Consider the following 13459-nt stretch of genomic DNA (forward strand, 5'->3'; position numbering starts at 1 on the left):
GTGAGATGTGGCCTCTTTAAAGGCTTGAGTGATTGTCGAATGCAGATGATCTACAGCGGGTGTTCCAAGAGTCTGAGGTGGGTCAAGGTTTGAGGTGCGAGGGTGGATTCCATATGAAAGAAAAAACTGAGTTTTTCCAGTTCCGGCGTGGACTGAATTATTATAAGCGTACTCCGCAATCCAGAGAATGTCTTTCCAAGTGCCCTCTGATTGTTGTAACATGCAGCGTAGATACTGTTCCAAGGTTTGGTTGGTCCTCTCGGTCTGCCCGTCGGTCTGGGGATGGTGGCTGGTCGAAAGCCTTATGTCAATTTGGGCTAGGCGACAACAACTCCGCCAGAAGTGGGAAATAAATTGACTCCCTCTATCTGAGATTAAAACTGAAGGAAAGCCGTGCAACCGAACGATGTTTTCGAGGAATTCTCGGGCCAAAATTGGAGCTGTAGGTAACCCTTTCAATGGGATGAAATGAGCCATTTTCGAGAATAGGTCCACAATCACTAAGATTGTATTAAATCCGGAGCATGGTGGTAAATCCGTGATGAAGTCCATGGAGAGACTATGCGATGGGTGTGGAGGAATGTCTATTGGATGTAGGAGGCCTGCTGGTTTCTCCTTCTGGCTTTTGCTTTGAGCGCACACACCACAGGAATTATTGAAATCCTTAATGTCCTTTCTCCAAGACGGCCACCAGAAATGTCTTTTTATCTTTTCCAACGTTTTGGTAATGCCGGGATGTCCTTCCATTAAGGAGTCATGGTAACAAGAGATCACCTGTCTTTGTAAATCGGTGCATGGTAGATATAATCTTCCTCGAAAGTATAGTAGGTTCTTATCCATTGTGAAATCATTTCCCTTGAGTTGCCAGTCTTGCACTTCTGCTGGAGTCAGAAGATCTTTAACTTTAGCTTCAATGTCTTCAATGGATTGTGCATCTATCAAACCCAGGATTCTCTGTTCCGGAATTATGGGTACGGGTTCAGGATTGGTCGTGAGTTCATCTACTCCAATTCGGGAGAGAGCATCTGCTTTTCTTTTCTTGTTGCCTGGTCGGTAAGTTATCACAAAGTCGAATTCGGCGAAAAACAATGCCCAGCGAAGCTGTCTAGAGGATTGAGCTTTGGCTGATTTAAGGTACTGTAAATTACGATGATCCGTGATGACGGTGACTGCGTGTCGGGCTCCCAAGAGATAATGCCGCCAAGCTTTAAAGGCGGACTTGATAGCCAAAAGTTCCTTATCTGTAATGGTATAGTTGATTTCAGGGGCTGAAAATTTACGGGACCAAAATGCCACTGGGTGTAACTGATTTGTTTCCGGGTCTCTTTGCGAAAGTACTGCTCCCATTGCGAGACTGGAAGCATCAGTCTCTACTATATAGGAAAGTTCCGGGCGAGGATGTTTTAGAACTGGAGCCGAGGGGAATTTTGTTTTTAGTTCCTGAAAAGCTTGTTCAGCCTCTGTAGACCATTCGAAACGTTTATTCTTTCTGAGGAGGGCTGTAATGGGTTGGACTACTCGAGAAAACTCTGGGATAAATCTTCGATAAAAGTTGGCGAAGCCCAACATGCTTTGAACTCCTTTCACTGACGTTGGTGAGGGCCACTTAACGATAGCGTCCACTTTTCTTGAGTCCATGTGGACTCCATTAGGTGACAAAATAAATCCCAAAAATTCGACCTCCGTGACGTGAAAAACGCATTTTTCCAATTTTGCAAAGAGTCTGTGTTTTCGGAGCCGCTCCAATACTGCGGTGACATGTTTTCGATGTTCCGCCTCAGAGGACGAGTAGACCAGAATGTCATCAATATAGACAACTACACATACGTCAATGAGCTCTCTGAGGACATCATTCATAAAATACTGAAAGGCTGCCGGAGCGTTGCAAAGCCCAAAGGGCATTACTTGATACTCGAACAGTCCATATTTAGTACGAAAGGCCGTCTTCCATTCATCGCCCTCTTTTATTCGTACTAAATGGTAAGCTCCTCTGAGGTCCAGCTTTGTGTAGATACAGGCACTTTTAACCTGGTCAAGAAGTTCAGGGATCAATGGTAACGGATATCTGTTCTTAATCGTAATCTGGTTCATGGCACGGTAATCTATGCATGTTCTTAGGTCTCCCTCTTTTTTTGGCACGAAGAACAAAGCTGAAGAGGCTGGGGACTTCGAGGGACGGATAAATCCATTAGTCAAGTACTGGTCCAAATACTGGCTTAGGTGAAGATTTTCAGTTTCTGTGAGGGCATAAATTCGACTGCATGGAGGAGTGGATCCTGGAACCAAGTCTATTTGGCAGTCGTATGATCTGTGAGGAGGCAGCGAATTAGCTTGATCTTTCCGAAAGACATCCTGAAATTCCCGGTATTCAGGAGGCAGGTGAGGACTCTCAGAAGCAGTTGCAGCTAGCTTCGTGGGGAGCTGCGGATAACAGGTAGGTGCGCATTCTGGAAACCGGATTGTCTTTGCTCGCCAATCAATTTGAGGATTGTGTTTCTCCAGCCAAGGGATTCCCAGGATAACTTGAAACTGTGGAGCCTTGATCACGTCAAACACGATTTTCTCTTGATGTCCATCTTGGCTTACCAACGTCACTTCCATGGTGGTGTGAGTAACTGGTCCGGAAGCTATTTCCGTACCATCCACGGTGGTGATAACGTCTTTCACCGACTTAGGACAAAGAGATAGATTCATCCTGGCGGCCAATTCACAGTCCACGTAATTGCCGATTGCGCCACTATCTATGTATGCTTTAATGGCATGCATACGATTGGGTTGTTCCGGACTCACGAGGACCATGGGCATGGTAAAATGCGAGGTCAAAGAACTGGTTTTAACGCTCGGCAAGCGGACCTCTACACTTGTCGGGCGAGGTCGTTTTCCGACTCTGAACTTTTGGCACCCTTATCGGAAGCTCCTACTGTCTTCTTCTTTGGTTTCACTGGGCAATCTTGGAGGAAGTGCCCTGAGTTCCCGCAATAGAGGCACAATTGCAGTTGTCTTCTCCTTTCTCTTTCCTTTTGGGTTAGAGGTCCTTTCACCACCCCAATCTGCATGGGTTCCACAGTATCATTTCCTTTAACGGAGCTCTGTGGTCTTGAAAAAACTCGATTCTCAAACCTGGAACGATCGGCTTTTCGATTTTGTATTCTATGATCCAGTTGCACCACCAGATCAATGTATTCGGAACAGTCTTGTGGAGGATTCACCACCTGGGCCAGAACGTCTTTAAGTTCTCCACGAAGGCCTCTATAGAAAAGGGTGATTCTCTTATCCTCAGGCCACCCGGTTTCAACCACTAGTCTGTTAAATGATGCAATGTAGGCCAGAAGATCTTGATTGCCCTGTCGTAGTGAAAGAAGTTCATTGTCCAGGGCCTGACCCTGAGAATGTCTTGCGAACAATCTTTCCATACTAGCTTGGAAGTCCTGGAAATTATACAGAATAGGGTTATCTTGAGTCACTAAAGGAATAGACCAATCTGCGGCATTGCCGCTAAGTTATGAGAGCACGAAGGCCACCTTAGCCTGGTCCGTTGGAAAGGCGGCAGGTCTACACAGAAAGTGCAAACGACACTGATTGATGAACACAGCAAATCTTTTCGGATCACCTGAAAAGCATTCGGGCGGAGCCAAAGGTACATTTCCTGGTAGATTAATTTGCACCGGATTAGAGGAAGCTGTTGGGGCATGGCTTCCACCAGGGGTAGGCAGAGGAGTCTGTCCCGCTTGGGCTTGTAACAATTGTCTAGCCAAGTCGTCTGTTCGCTCCTTAGAAACAACTAGCTCTCTCCTTAGGGCATTTGTTTCCTGGCGAGCTGCGTGTACTTCTGCTCTCAACTCCCCGAGCAACTGGGCCAATTGGTCTGTGTCCGAAGTCTCCATTGCGCCTGGGCGGGAAATGTATGGTGAGGCTTTGCGTTCTGTAACGCTCACCTGGTTCCCTCGGAGGCGCGGGTCTTGACTGGGCGGTGAAAATGTCGTCAACGTTAGGCGTAGGATTCGTTTGGCTCCCGGATTTGACCCCTTCCTCACCGAAAGCTTGACCTGCAGAGTGAGGTGTCTGCAAGTGGAAAATCAAGGTATTAGTGGCTGGAAGGTTGGGAGAAGTTCTTAGCCCCTCTCTCCCTCTCTTCCCGTGGTACTCGGGTGATTGTTGTGCTCACCTTAAGTAAGTGAATGCTGAGCTCTCCATCCTGCGTCTTGTGCAGGGGCGCTGGATCCAGTTGCTTCACTGGATGTGAGTTCCGCCTCTTGATTGCAGAGGGTAGTTGAGAGCGAAGCCACCGTTTGCTGCACGAGCGTGACTTGTAAGTATTAAAGTTCTCTTTAGATTGCTCTCTTCAAATGTCTTTTCCCCTAATGTCTATGTCTTTTACTTTTCAGATGGTGTCGATGCCAAAGAAGATGATGCTCTCCCCGATTCGTGGCAGAGAGCGTAACAAGAAGATGATGAATTCGAAGGCACGTAAGTAGGACGGCTGCTTTGGGGCCGTAGAATGCACCTTAATGTCCCCTTTTGTCTCTACAGGTGCCGGAATGCTGTGCGAGCAAGGTTGGAGCAAGCGCAACACAGGTAAGCAGTATTGTAACCAAGCGTTACTAACCAATGTTCTTTGTCTTTGCAGGCCCGATGCTGGACGAGAAATGCAGAAAAAACGTCTTGGATGCTGCCGATGGATCGGGTGAGTTGAAGCGCTAAGTTTGCCTTTGTCTAACCTGTGCCTTTTGTTTTGCAGGAGCCGCTGAAGATTGAAGATTGGTTCCCAGCAGGTAATTTTCGTAATTACAGGATCCGGAGCTGAAGATTCGCTGGAGCTGACACGATGAGCGTCCTGCTGCAGATGCAGAATAACGCGAAGCATGTGGTACCAATCGGGTGTGGTTTAAATAGCCCATAGGAGTGCTTAGGTGTCTTCTTCCACAGCAGCCTCGCCCAGGTAAAAGAGTTCCTGCTTCCAGAAGGGTTCCAGCAGCAATGATCCAGGGAGTGGTGCCTGCCCCACCCAGAAGGAAAAGTAGTCCCTGCCAGAAGAGAGTAAAGCATCATCTTGCTGGTAAGTAAGCAGCATGGTCTGCTCCAAGTAGGTTCACCCAAGCACCTTTACACTTGATATGAGCCCGGCACTTCCTGTGCCGGGACGGATCCTTACTATGAGCCTGGCACCACCGGTGCCAGGACAAGGTCCAAAAGGTCCCTATTGGGACTTGCTGGTGCCGATAAGACATGTTATGAGCCTGCTTCCAAGGATGTTGGGTAGGTCCTGACTCCTTGAAAGCAGTGGTCATGACATTAGGTTTGTGTTACAACAGGTTTGCGAGAACAGGGGGCCCACTATGTTTTACACCTCTTAGCTCATATGGGGTGTCAACATTGATTGATAGGTCATCTGCTTAAAGTGCTAGCTCATCAGATAGATTCAGATGCCCGCTTGCTGATCTCTGGGAGTTTAGCAGGATATGAATTGACACTATTCATTATCTATTCAGACAACGTGGATTATCCTCCGTTATTTAAAGGTCTTGCAGAGAGATGTTTAAAATGTTTGGGTTCCCAATTCATATGGGTGGGTGACATTGCTACGATCTTGATATATCTCAAAATAGATGGAGTTAAAAATGCAGAGATCTAGCACAGTCAGTGTTGTAGATACACAGATGTGTGTCTGAATTTCAACCTGGTGTATGTATGGCACAAGTTGAATCCGGAGGCACAAGTGAATTCAGAGTCCCTGGTATTCTGCTATTATTCAACAATCTAGGATAAGAAACTCTAGGATTGACTTTCTCCTATTATCGACGTTCCTGCTCCTTAACACTGCACACTGTGAAATATAACCTAGAACCTATTCAGATGAAAATCTGCCTAAATTGTCTTTTTTATGGCGCAAGAGTGCCCTGGACACCCTCTGTGGCGGTTCAAACTGGCTGACCTCTCTGATGTAGCCTTTCAAAGTGAACTAGTGAGTGTTATAGTCACCGTCTTTGATACAAATGTAGGTTTGGCCTCAACAATAGCTACGTTTTGGTAAACCTTTAAGGTCTACATCTGGGGTGTTTGTTTAGGAATTGTAGAAGGCGTAGTAAGAACAATCAGGAGGGAATTAGCAGGATTGGAGGTGGTTCTTAAAAAGCTGTAAAGGAAATATCTGAAATACAAGGTGTTATTGCACCCTCGCAAAATTAAGTTAGATTAGTTTAGAACATGGGTGCACAACATACTGCCCACGGGCCAGTTGCGGCCCGCCATGCTGTTTTGTCTGGCCCACCAGCAACAAACACTTTCCTAATGGAGGGCGGCCCGCAAGCAGCATCGGCCGCCCTCCATTAGGAAAAGTCTTTGTTGTCTTCCGGGCCGGACAAAACACTGGCCCTCATTGGCTCAGGGCACACGAACCACGTAGCTCCCATGAGCCACGTAGTGCGTGTGTGCTGCACCAATGGAGGGCCAGCTGTAGTGCCGGACCTTGCTAGCGTTCCAGCACGTCGTCCGGTAAGTACAGATTTCTTTTGGGAGGGGGGATGTTTGTGTGTGTGTGTGTGTGTGTGTCAGATCTTTGTGCTGCTTGTATGTTGAGATGCGGGTGTGGGGTGTGTGTTGGGTCTGCCTGAATGTTTGTTTTTGTGTGCAAGTGCAGTGCATGTTGAGATGCGGGTGTGGGGTGTGTGTCGGGTCTGCCTGAATGTTTGTTTTTGTGTGCAAGTGCAGTGTGTGTTGAGATGCTGGGGGGAGGGGAGTGTCGGGTCTGCCTGAATGTTTGTTGTTGTGTGAAAGTGCATAATGAGATGTGGGGGGTGGGGTGTCGGGTCTGGCTGAATGAGTTTGTGTACAAGTGCAGTGCATGTTGAGATGCGGGTGTGGGGTGTGTGTCATGTCTGCCTGAATGTGTTTGTGTGCAAGTGCAGTGTGTGTTGAGATGCTGGGGGGTGTGGGGGTCGGGTCTGCCTGAATGTTTGTTGTTGTTGTGTGCATGTTCAGTGTATGTTGAGATGCAGGGGTGGGTGGTCCGGGTCTGTATGGGTGCATGCTTGTGAGTTTGTTCGGTGAGTTGGGGGGGTGGGGTTCAGGTCTGTATGGATGCATGGTGTATGTTTGTGAGTTTGTATGGTGAGTTGGAGTGGGGGTCTGTATGGGTGCATGGTGTATGCTTGTGAGTTTGTGTGCTGAGTTGGGGGGTTCGGGTCTGTAAGGGTGCATAGTGTATTGTGTATGCTTGTGAGTTTGTGTGCTGAGTTGGGGGTGGGGGTTCGGGTCTGTATGGGTGCATGGTGTATGCTTGTGGGTTTGTGTGCTGAGTTGGGGTGGGGGGGGGTTCAGGTCTGTATGGGTGCATGGTGTATACTTGTTGGGTTTGTATGCAGGGTTGGGGTGGTTGGGGTCTGTATGAGTATGTATGCATGGTGCATGCTTGGGGGCATAGTGTTTGGTTGGGGAGTGGGGGCCATGGTGTTTGGTTGAGTGGTGGGGGCCATGGGGCATAATATTTGGTTGAGGGGTTGGTGTCATGGGGCATAGTATTTGCTTGAGGGGTGGGTGTCTTGGGGCATAGTGTTTGCTTGAGGTGGGTGTCTTGGGGCATAGTGTTTGCATGAGGGGTGGGTGTTGTGGGGCATAGTGTTTGGTTGGGGGTGGGGGCCCTGGGGCATAGTGTTTGGTTGGGGGTGAGGGGGCCATGGGGCATAGTGTTTGGGGGTCAGGGGGTCAGGGGGCCATGGGCATAGTGTTGGGTTGGGGCTGGGAGCCATGGGGCATAGTGTTGGGTTGGGGCTGAGGTGGCCATGGGGCATAGTGTTTGGTTGGGGAGTGGGGGCCATGAGGCATAGTGTTTGCTTGAAGGGTGGGTGTCTTGGGGCATAGTGTTTGCTTGATGGGTGGGTGTCTTGGGGCATAGTGTTTGCATGAGGGGTGGGTGTCTTGGGGCATAGTATTTGCTTGAGGGGTGGGTGTCTTGGGGCATAGTGTTTGCTTGAGGTGGGTGTCTTGGGGCATAGTGTTTGCATGAGGGGTGGGTGTTGTGGGGCATAGTGTTTGGTTGGGGGTGGGGGCCCTGGGGCATAGTGTTTGGTTGGGGGTGAGGGGGCCATGGGGCATAGTGTTTGGGGGTCAGGGGGTCAGGGGGCCATGGGCATAGTGTTGGGTTGGGGCTGGGAGCCATAGGGCATAGTGTTGGGTTGGGGCTGAGGTGGCCATGGGGCATAGTGTTTGGTTGGGGAGTGGGGGCCATGAGGCATAGTGTTTGCTTGAAGGGTGGGTGTCTTGGGGCATAGTGTTTGCTTGATGGGTGGGTGTCTTGGGGCATAGTGTTTGCATGAGGGGTGGGTGTCTTGGGGCATAGTGTTTGCATGAGGGGTGGGGGGGTGGGGACCATGGGGCATAGTGTTGCACTCCAAGAGTGAACCCAAAAATAAAGCTAAAACAGGCACAGTTAGGGGGTGTACATCCTTTGCTTTTTGTGGAAACCTGACACAACGAAGGCCATACTCCTCTTGGGCAATCCAAACAGCAAAGTATAGCAGTCCAAAATAATGGAATGTCCAATCAAGTGTCAATAAAATATATATAATTTAATTAAACAGGCGATATGCAATAACTAAATAGAAATAAATGATAACAACGGAAAATGTGTAGTACAAAATGCAAGTTTGAAATACAAATAAAAATCATTACACCTCAAAAACGTATTCTTTTTCCATGTGTTTACTAAAAATTGGGGTTGAAAAAGCCTCCTGCCACGCCCCACCCCACCGCGCCTACCGCTACTTTTCGGCCCACTATAGCCATCATGTAAGGTACTTTCGGCCCTCTGTCAAAATCATTTGTGCACCCCTGGTTTAGAATGACAGCAGAGCAAGAGATTAAGTTTATTTCCTCACCCGTCCAGCCAGCAAATAAGGAAAAGAGAACATCTAAGTAAGGGCTTCAAAGGACTCAAATAGACTACTACCTATGATGTTGATCTTAGCAAAACAACATATCCTTCTACAACAAAAAGATGGCCCCCATGGAGAATGCTTGGATAAAAGATCTCTCCTGGTGTTACGAAATGGAGACCAATTTTTGTAACTTAACGTTTCTAAGAAAACCTTGTGATGTGTGGGGCCCCTTTCGTCAATACCTTTTTCAGATTACGGCACAGACCCGAGCTGTGATGACCCATCGAGTGGTGATCACGGCTGACTTTTTTCAAGTTTAAAAATAAGTCGAGTCACCAGTGGTGTTCCTTTTTTAGGTGCCTGAGAGAATTTTAGTCGGGTGAACATTGACATATTCTGTCAATTTTAACATTGTTTGCATATCCGATACTCTACGATGTTGTTCGACTGTATATGCTTTGTATTATGCTGACATTTTCTAAATAAATGTTTTTTTTTTAAAAAAGGTTGATTTCATACATTGACAACTATAAATGTATTAGGTCAGAAGTAATGCAGAGGATGCTTACCTTTGTCTCTGAGAAACTAAGAGTTTGACAGTTTAGGGGAAGATCAGATCAATCTATTGACATTGCTTCTTTTATTAGCTTTTATTAAAATATTGCCAATTCAGTTCTGGCAGATCCTTAATGGTCGTAAGTTATTTCTAAAAATTGTAAGAGCATTATAAATGCAATATAAGAAGTCACAAAGCTGTAGACTTATAGACTTTCAGAACTCATCTATTGTACTTGCACATTTTTTGTTCTATGTCCATTATGATGCAGGTCACAGTTTTTAAGCATCTGTCAGCTAAAGGTTTAAGATTAACCTCCTTCACCGTTGACATTTTTTACACTAGGGTCTTCATAATTTGTGAAGACATTAATCCATACTTTCGATGATAAGTCTCTTTATAGTATTAGTGCTTGTTGATGACCAACTTCTTGAAATGTCTGTTTGTATTTGCAGGGTTACTCCACAGAACTGCGCACCCTAACATCTGGCTCAGCAACTTTCACAATGGAGCTATCAAATTACGAATACATGAACCCTCAAGACCAAACAGCGTTGTTGAAGAAGATGAGGGGTTTATCATAATATTTTGTTGAATAAAGTTTTTGGAAAATCGATTAAAGCAAAAGTGTACATTAAGTCAAATGTATCAGTCATTTGGGAGATGTGTTTTTATTCCTAACCTTAAAGGGTATGATTAATATTAATTTGACCACCACTATAATGATTAAGCATCCCTTTGGTTTGAAGGCTGACTGGCATCCCAAGAAGTAAGAAGGCACAGGACTAGTGCCCTACCTTAAAAAAACAAAGCCATCTGACAGAATTAGGTCAATACAGTAAGAATCCAGTTTCTGGGACCAATCACCAATTCATGATCAAACAATAATTTGCTCTCTAATTCACTAAATGTTGATATCATCAAGAGAAATTAAAATAATCACATTTTGCAATGTTTGGCAGTAAATCACACCATTGGTTTTATGCAAACGCTTATTCCCATAGTTTTCCTAATGTGGTGTATGTTCAAAATATAAAGCTCCCAGTTGTGTACATGGTTATTGCTGCAAACTGGACCCATAGAGGGGGACGCTGTTGCGCACATCGAGCATGGCTGCCTAGAGGGAGAGCTCCGGCTCGAAAGCAATCCTGGTACCAAATATATCCTTTCAGTACTGTCCCAGATACATCAAGAAGCTGGAATCCGGTGGTGGAAGCCGAAAGACACAACCCGCAAAAAAAACAGTGTAAAACCGTGGCTGCATCGTCGAGATACTGCCTCCGAAAAACCCGGTGGCCGGGAGGCTTCCGTGTGGCCGCCTGGAGGCTCCATGAGCACATAGTCTACGGGCCGTGCTGTGGGAGGGGCACCACGCTGCCTGCAATACCCTGAGGCTAGAGGAGGGTGCCGGGTGGCCATCCCGCCCTGAAGCGACTGCAGCGGCACAAGCAGATGCCCCTGGCGATCCTTGGAAGGTGATGTGTGAAGAAGGAAGCGGGGGAGAGGAACCCTGAGGCTGTGTGCGGCTCCTGCCGAGGGCACGGCTGGAGGCGCAGCGACTGTTGCCGGGACCTGCCTCCCAGCCCGCGGCGACCGCCCGCGGCTCCGCTGAAGGGAGTGAGCTGAAGTTGGAGACATGCAGGGAGGGCGGCCCCCCCCGCACCAAGTAAGTGGCGCCGGACCCGGGGAGGAGGCCCTGTTGGCGCATTAGGCGCCCGGGAGGTGGACTTTTCCAGCACGCGACCCACGGTGGCAACTGCCGAGGGGGGAGGCCCACATTATACGTTGCAGCTGCAGTCCCAGACAGCCCACCAGGCTGAACCCCGACAACTGCGGGGGGGAATAAGTACAAATCCTCAGGCGCGGAAAACCGCCCTCAACCCTAATACGCCCCAAACAATATGGAAACGTCCAATAGCCCCCGCGGCCGGTCCCTATTGCTCCAGGTGCGCTGCTACACGCTCCGACAAGACATCCATCCAAACAGGCCTCGAGATCAGCCAGTGGGGATCTGGCCAATACAGGACTGCCAGGACCACTCGTGGTATACATGCAGAATATCCTGAGCTAGGAGCGGACGTGCAGGGAAACATCCCCCCCCCATCTTATGCTGCGCAGTGCTGCAATTGGCGACGATACGTGGGAGAACACAGTCCACCCTCAACCGCAAGTTACAACACATGGGCCGCAACGAGAAGAAGGGTACAGGAGGGAAAAAGACCGGCCCGATGGATACCTTCACCAGTTCGCAACCGCATGGGGCGACTGGGGGGACACCACAGACACCTGATAGGCAGAAGAATGATCCTATAGATCGCCTGGCAACGCTGGAGCAAAATGGGTTCATGGCTGTGAATGTAAAGCTGGATGATATAGTGGTGACAATCGGATCCCTGAAAGCACGAGTGGAAAAAGAGAGCGCACGTATTACAGAGGTGGAAAACAGGATAAGCACGAGCGAGGATACGATATCACAACACAGTCGCGACATAGCCCACCTCAAAACGGAACTGTATAAAACTCAAAGCAAGTGTGAAGATCTCGAATCGAGATCCCGGAGAAACAACATCCGGATTGTTGGGGTTTCGGAGATCTTTGGCAAAGGACCCATGGAGATAAAAGTGCAAAACCTGTTGAAAGACATCCTAGGAGCTGATTCCTTTTCGGAACACTTTCTAATTGAAAGGGCCCACCGTACCTTAGCACCACCCCCGAAACCAGGAGCAAGGGCCCACCCCCTTGCACCATAATTGCACGGCTCCTTAACTACAGGGACAGAGGCACCATACTTCGATTATCCAGGGAGAAAGGAACCTTGCATCACAAACAGAACAGAATCCACATATACCTGGATTTCTCAGCTAACATACAAACGCAAAGGCGATCCTATGAAGTGGTGAAAAGGCAGCTACGGATGCGCAATGTACCCTATGCCCTTATCTTCCCGGCGAAAATGAGAATACAACACGGGGGAAGAGCTCACTTCTTCGAGAACCCCACAGAAGCCATGACATATGTGGAGGCTTCCATCCCGCTGCCACCTGGCAATCGGGCGATTGACTAAAATGTAAGACCACAACCGAGAGATGAGAGGCGAGACCCCACAGACTGAAACGGAGAATACTAGCCAGCTACCTACCACCAAAAGAAAGTTCAATAACATGGACGGCCTGAACAAAGACTTTTGATTAACCGAGCCTCTGTTGGGGCAAGCCAGATGACTGCAACGGGTGACACTCAGGAAAGCTCCACCAGTTCAAGGGAATGAAAATTGAAGGGCAGCATCGTCACGTTGGGGGAGATGATGTGGGTGGGGGACCAAAGTATCACAGGATGTCTAGCTCCGTTGAGCAGTGTGGGAATGGGCCGGGGTGTTGAGGTTCTGGGACTCGGTTGGAGGAGTCCTACAAGTTAAACATTGTAGTGACATTGCAGCACATGGAACTCTCCTGAGTAACAGTAAAACGAGACATAACTAGGATATATGGAAACGGCTCATCCTAATGGGACGGCTCGAGGGCTGAAGCTAAAACTTCTTACATGGAACATACGTGGGCTGAACAACCGCGCTAAGTTGAACAAGGTGGGGACTTATATCACCAGACACCATCCCCAGATAATTGTTACAAGAAACTCATGCCCTTCAGTGGGTCAACCCTGAGCTCTTGAAAGGGTGGGGGCAGTATAGATATTACACTGAATACTCTTCACAGGCAAGAGGAGTACTCATCCTGATCCACCCCTCCATTGGTTTTAAATTTGGAAAAAGTAAAATAGACCCTCAGGGTCGCTATGTTATAGTGTGGGGCAGCATTGCTAGGGAAGAACTAATATTAGTGAATACCTATGCTCCAAATATGGACAACCCTGATTTTTATACAAATGTAATGCAAGAGATAGGCTTCTCAGGAAGCGAGCAAATATTGTGGGGAGGGGACTTCAACACCATCTTGGATATTACCTTAGACCGCTCCACCTCTAAACACAGAAATCTCACGAAAACAGCTGTTATCCTACAACATATCCTATT

At 47.9% G+C, this 13459-nt stretch overlaps 1 protein-coding gene across 2 annotated transcripts in view; it reads left to right on the plus strand.

Annotated features, from left to right (window-relative positions):
- The window catches only part of GFM2 (GTP dependent ribosome recycling factor mitochondrial 2), a 925389-nt gene extending 915322 nt beyond the window's left edge, over positions 1 to 10067 (plus strand). For both annotated transcript variants that reach the window (XM_069627482.1, XM_069627483.1), the window contains exon 21: positions 9885 to 10067. In XM_069627482.1, the coding sequence (XP_069483583.1) occupies positions 9885 to 10013 (129 nt within the window). In that variant the 3' untranslated portion in view covers positions 10014 to 10067. The remainder of the gene's footprint in view (positions 1 to 9884) is intronic.
- Positions 10068 to 13459: the final 3392 nt, after the last annotated feature.

The sequence above is a fragment of the Ambystoma mexicanum genome, chromosome 6p (genome assembly GCF_040938575.1).
Source record: "Ambystoma mexicanum isolate Mex_15411 chromosome 6p, UKY_AmexF1_1, whole genome shotgun sequence".
Classification (NCBI taxonomy): Eukaryota; Metazoa; Chordata; class Amphibia; order Caudata; family Ambystomatidae; genus Ambystoma; species Ambystoma mexicanum.